The 6,000-nt window shown below is 37.9% G+C and overlaps 1 protein-coding gene across 3 annotated transcripts in view; it reads left to right on the top strand.

The window, feature by feature from the left end:
• The first annotated feature begins 1,681 nt into the window (after positions 1-1,681).
• Positions 1,682-6,000, top strand: part of CHIC2 (cysteine rich hydrophobic domain 2) — a 44,004-nt gene continuing 39,685 nt past the window's right edge. For all 3 annotated transcript variants that reach the window (XR_003398252.1, XR_003398253.1, XM_026847342.1), the window contains exon 1: positions 1,682-2,083. Coding sequence is in view for 1 of the 3 variants with exons in the window: in XM_026847342.1 (XP_026703143.1) it covers positions 2,079-2,083 (5 nt within the window). In the remaining 2 variants the exon portion in view is untranslated. The remainder of the gene's footprint in view (positions 2,084-6,000) is intronic.

Here is a 6,000-nt window from a genome sequence, read left to right as displayed (position 1 = left end):
GGCTAAGGAGGCCCCATAGAGGAACAACATACCGCTCTGTTTAATGTGAACAAAAGTTAAAAACATCCAATAACTTCTCTACAAACAAGCTGGTAGCCTTAGCCTATTTCTGGTTAACAAAGCCACAATTAGATAGTTTTCATATTAGTGAATAAAAAATATAAAGAACTGAAATGGAGACAAACACTGGCTGCATCTCCAGTAGTGGAAGGTAGGTTGTGCAAGACAAGATTGAGGCCCGTTAGTGGAATTGTGTGGAAGCTTGTGTATTGTGTCAGTGACTAGTAAGGGCATTGTGGTTGAAGAAGAATGGTCGCCTCATTAATTGTTCATTAATGGTCACTAGCTCATTATTACTTTAAGATCTTCCTTAAAATATTTGTTTTGGATGAGCAATGCAAGAGGGACATGTACCTCAAATCAGGCAATGGTTTTCATCTGTTTTCATCATGCCAGGTGTGAACAGTTCACTAAATACCATCAGCTACTTTTACTTTTGTACAGCCTATAACTTTTTTTTGTCATTGATTGAGAAGCTTATTATTAAAAGTTAGATCACTGTCAGAACATTCATTTGGCAAATTTAGGGACTGGGTCAAGTCCTGTGTATATAATGAACTAGTCTTGCCTGGCATAAAAGCGTGCATGCATTTTGAAGGTCTGACAAAAAATATCAGCAGTTAAGCAAATACTGATTGATCTGTCTCTGGCTCTGCAGTTTAAAGAGTTGCTGACTGCTTCAACTGTGTGTGTATTTAAACAGAAGCTCTCTTTTCATTGTCTATTGTCATATCCTCTCTGATCTTACGTAGTCGTCATAATGTTGAGTTTGAAATATGTCATTTCCATGACTACAGATTAATGTCAGAAAGACACTTACTATTACTTGATTTCATCCAACAGACAGTGGAAGCGTGTGAGAGTCCTTTCTAAGCTGAGTAGTTAAAAGCAATTCAAGGAAAGCAGGTAAATATTATCCAAATAAAACATACAAAGGCCTTGCCTTTCCAGGGTGTGAGGCTTTTGGTTAGCACTAATTTTCTTCTTAAAGTCACTATTTGGAGTGTGCTGCTTACAATTCTAAAACACTTTTTTGACATAGTTTAAGTATTCAGATAAACTGTTTTCACACCAGCAGAGTTTAGATAGCTCAATAGTGAGGAGTAGTATTTGACATGATTTCTGATAACTTGAGGTGATATCTCCTAATGTCAGGAAACTTGAAAGCTGAGAAAATATAGAACTTTAATACAACTGAGTTGAAAGTCCAAGGTATTTCATACTTGTTCCTAAAATTGTATTAGGGTGCAAAGACAGGTACATGAGTTTGAAATTACAAAGAGAATATTTGTGATAGATGTCTGTGTTTTTCAGTGACTGTTTTCCTGTGCTTTCCCGTTCCTTGACCAATCGAGACATGTGTCTATATATAAGAGACTGTATTAGCAAGTAATATTGGTTTTATTAGTCTTTTGCAGTGCTGAAATGATGGAAAGCTGTTGTGATGTGCTAGTGAATGCCCTCCTGTGCTGTTTGTCGTCTTAGCGCATTGTGTGTTGATGCAAGATAACTATATGGAGGGGGGGAAAAAAACGTACAAAATATATTTTCATCCAAGTCAGTTCATTTAATATTAAACGTAAGTCTGCTAATACATTTTTGTGTACTCTGTATCAAGGACATATGAGTGGAAACAGGGATATGTGAGAACTCTGGATGGATAATGTTAAGATTTGTGGAATATATATTTATTTTGTAAGGGTTGTGAACATGTGAAACTAAAGAGTATGGTTGAGAGCAGTGAAAAAATAGTTTAGTATCCCTGTAAGAGAAGACAAAGAGGAAGAAGATAGCGTGTGTCAGTTTTACGTGTTGGGAAGATCTGAGTTGTAAGGTGAGAAAAGGTTGCAGGTTGACTGTGTCCTATTCTGTAAACTGCTGTACTTTGAAGTTTCCACCTCTCACCATTTCTTTCTGCACTGTACACTAGGGCAGGAACTCAGCTGAACCTTTCAAGCAGAGTCATGTTCAAGAAACACTTTTTCAGGTCCCAGGAAGGTTAAAGAAAGTACTCATGCATGAGGTGAGCATGGATCTGTTGAAGACATGATGTAGAAGGGGAAAGGCATAGAGTGAGCAGAGAAGAGTACGTGTTGCTGAAGATGGAGTATTGTACAAAAATCTAGTGCTGTATGAGTACAGCTGTCTGAGGAAATGCATCTCCAAAATACTGATTTCCAGTGTTTGATTTTGAGATGCTTTTTGATGCTTTTTTGTCAGAGCTGTTGTGTCTTTACAGTAAATGTGAAATAGTGTTCTGTGGAGTTTCTAATATTTTAATTTCCAAATATTTTAATTTCCCAATTGCATCTTGCAATCAAGAGTGATAATACTGAGATCACATAATTACTTACCAAGTATTCTAAATGTATGGGTTACTCCTCTTTACTGCCTGACTATGGTGGCAAAACTGTAATATGGCAATCTTAGAATGATGTTGGTAGCTGGTTGAGTTAGCTTTGATGTTTGTTTTGCTATCCCACCATGTATTAAACATTGCCACAAGTGTTGAGTACAGAGTCTCAGTCTCATTTGCTTATAACTTCACCAAAGTGTAACTGTATTGGTCAGAAGTTTGTGCCTCACTCTGCCTCGGTGTGTTTGTAAATTCAGATACCTCTAGAGCTTTTCCAGTAGGGTTGTCTTTGCTGGGCATGGCTTTTGTGATCTCCATGAGTATTTCCTTGTGTTTGATGAAGCTGTCAACATTTAAATACTTCAGGATTATGCATTCACAAAAAAGCGCCTTGTTTCTGTCTTGCTGATTTCCCAGCCAGTCTTCAGCATAAGACTGAGCAGAGCTTGCCCTGCAGTTATATCTTTTTGTGACTTGAGAGCTGGGAGACTGCCTTGTGCCTTTGACTTACCTGCTTGTGCCTCAAAGGGCTTCCTTAGTGTTCTGGGTAGAGCGGCAGCTGAAATTGTCTTATCTCTTGGTCAGGGGCTCAGATTCTTTTTAGTTCTTTCAACAAGAGCTGCTTTGGACTGAATTATCCTTGTAGTTGGCCACTCCCTTATTGCTCAAATTTATATTTAATTCCATTATTCATAGTAAATCTCTTCTGGATGCTGAAGCATCAATTACATGAAGATCATTCTTTGAAGAGACATCTCTTTAGACATTTGTCTGATTTGATGAATTAATTACGTGTGAAGTGGTGTTACCTTTTGAGGCTTCTGATGGCAGCTGTGTATCTTGAGCTTTGAGTCCTTCTCTAGGCTTGGCTGCTTATGAAGTGTATTATATTATCATTCAATGGATTTTTTTTCAGGCTTTGGTTTCCACTTCAACCTACTGGCAATTTTACATAGTTTACCTGATAGGGCATGACACTTCGTTTTGACATACATAACTTTTGCCTCAGCACTTGGGTTCACTCAGGATTTTGGGGAAAGGGTGGATGGTCCTCCTGTCATGGAGTATTCAACAGGATTTTCAGTGGCAGAGGTATGTTTCCAGTTAAGTATAGTTTTCTTTGTTCCTTGTTAAAGTGGTTAGCTTGCCATATATTTCTCTGGTTAACAATTTTCATTTGTTACTTCACCGGTTTTCAGGGATTTGTAGGAGTGACAGAGCTACTGTTCTAATTACCTAGAATATTTGAATATTTGTAAGTTATGTGTAAGTAAGATCTCCAGGGAGACCTTACTGTGGTCTTTCAATATATAAAGGAGGCTTATAAGAAAGATGGAGATATATAGAGAGATATATATATATATATATATATATATATATATATTTTAACCAGGGCCTGTAGTGACAGGGCACGGGGCAGTGGTTTTAAACAGAAAGAGTTTACATTGGATAGAAGACGGTTTTTTACAATGAGGGTGGTGAGAACTGGAACAGGTTGCCCAGAGAAGTTGTGGATGCCCCATTATTGGAAGTGTTCAAGGTCCATTTGGATGGGGCTTTAAGCAACCTGGTCTAGTGATAGAGGGGTTGGACTTGATGGTCTTTGGTCCCTTCCAACCTAAAGCATTCTATGGTTCTACTGCCTGCAGTCAGTGATAGGGAGATGACTTGTTTACTTTTCCTTAAGACCATATTTAAAAATCACCTATAGCATGATTTGTAAACTAGCCCAGAATGCTGTTGCAAACTGTGGCAACAGGCATTGCCATGTACAGGTTGCATGCAAGTCTAACTGTTGCTCGTGTCCATTTTCCCTGTACTCTTTGGTATCTGCAGTTGTGTGAGGTGATGTATGCTTCAACATCATCTTTAGTGTCTGTTTGTCAGGGAACTTGTGTAATCTCTCTGCAGATCTGCTGTACAGTCTGCATCACTAATCTCGAGTGGAAACAAGCCCAAAATTTTGCTACTTGCAGCTTAAAGAAGCACTTTCTTTCATGTTTTAAACCAGTCTCTGACTAGTTTCAGTGACTGCTCTCTGTTGTGGGATTTGGTGATTAACAGTTAATCACCCACCTTATCCACTGCCTCCTTGAATCTTTGCACTTTGATCATATGCCACCTCAACCTTCTCTTTTCCAAGTTAATGTCAGCCTTATTGGTCTCCTAAGGCAGCTGCTTTATTCCCTTAATTATATTAGTCTTTATTCTCTATGCTTTCTCTTAACTCCACCAAGTTCTTCATGAAATGTGGATGCCAGAACTGCAACCAGTACTGAATATGTGGGTATATGAGGGTTTTATGGAGAGTCAAAATGATGCCCTGTGTTCTTCTTTATCACTTTCTTAGTGGTGCTCCGTATTTTATTGCTATTTCTGGCAGATGGTGCTTGCGTTGAGCTGGTATTTAAGAGAATCTTGAGTGGTGATAAAAGATCTCTCTCTTGAGCTGTAGATGCCAAACTTTGGTTGAGCGTCACATAAGCACAGTTTAATTTTCCCAAGATTCCTGACCTTTTATTTATCTATGTAGAAGCTCATCTGCCACCTTTTGTCCACTGGATTTGTGAGGTACTTCCACAGTAGGTCACCACTGGTACAGCACTTAACTGCCCATTTGATTACTTGGACAAAGTTCTCCATTGGCATGCAGATCATTTAGTTCAGTAAGAAAAAAAAAAAAACAAAACCCTGAAAAATACCTAGCTGCTCAATAAACATACTGTCAAAGCAAGTTATGTCTTTAAAATCTTCAGCTGTCAAGTCTCAGGTGGGTTTTTCTGCATACAACTGAGCAATGTGTGATAGATCTTACTGCCAATATTCAAGTCTTGAGTTTAATTTTCAATTTGTGTAGCATCTGATAATAAGACTGCTTTGTTTTATATTCAGAAGGTTGTTAATTACAACTTACATTTTACACTGACTGCTGTTTACCAAATTAGTAGCCAGTCAAATGGTTTTATTAATGGCTTTGTTAGAGTGTGTAGTCCCTATTAGAAGTTATTGCTGAGACCAGATGCCAGAAAACATTCAGATTTTCTTTGAGGTTCCTCCATTCTTGAACCCAACCCATCAACTAAAATAGAAAGCAATTAGACAACATGAAACTCTTCTAATCTTTAGATCTTCTGAAACACAGAATAGTCGGTAACTCCAGCTCATCTCAAACTGTTTCATAGCTTTATACATTAATAATTGTTACATTTCTTTCAAATTAGATATAATTCATGTTTTGTTAGGTTGTATTTTGTGTTCTGAAACTTACTAGTGTATTTTTTTCTGAATAAACATGCTGGTATCGATTCCATTTTTATGCTCAGAACAGTTATCTAGCAGGACCTCTGGAATAGCACTGGATGAGCTTTTATTCAAGATACACCTGTACTGGTAGAGGACAGGGGGTTATTAAAACTGCGTACTGAACTTACTTCCCTTCTCCCCTTAAGTACCTCACTTTTCACACTTGCCTCTTGCTTATAAAGATTTTGCCAAGTTTGGGGAAGAGTCAACAGTATCAACAGAACTTTATGAAGAGACTATAGGCAAGATGGATTTCAAACTGTGAACAATGGTATGCTTTT

Source organism: Athene cunicularia (assembly GCF_003259725.1).
Source record: "Athene cunicularia isolate RWA chromosome 4 unlocalized genomic scaffold, athCun1 chr4_part1, whole genome shotgun sequence".
Classification (NCBI taxonomy): Eukaryota; Metazoa; Chordata; class Aves; order Strigiformes; family Strigidae; genus Athene; species Athene cunicularia.
This window is presented reverse-complemented; position numbering and strand designations above follow the sequence as displayed.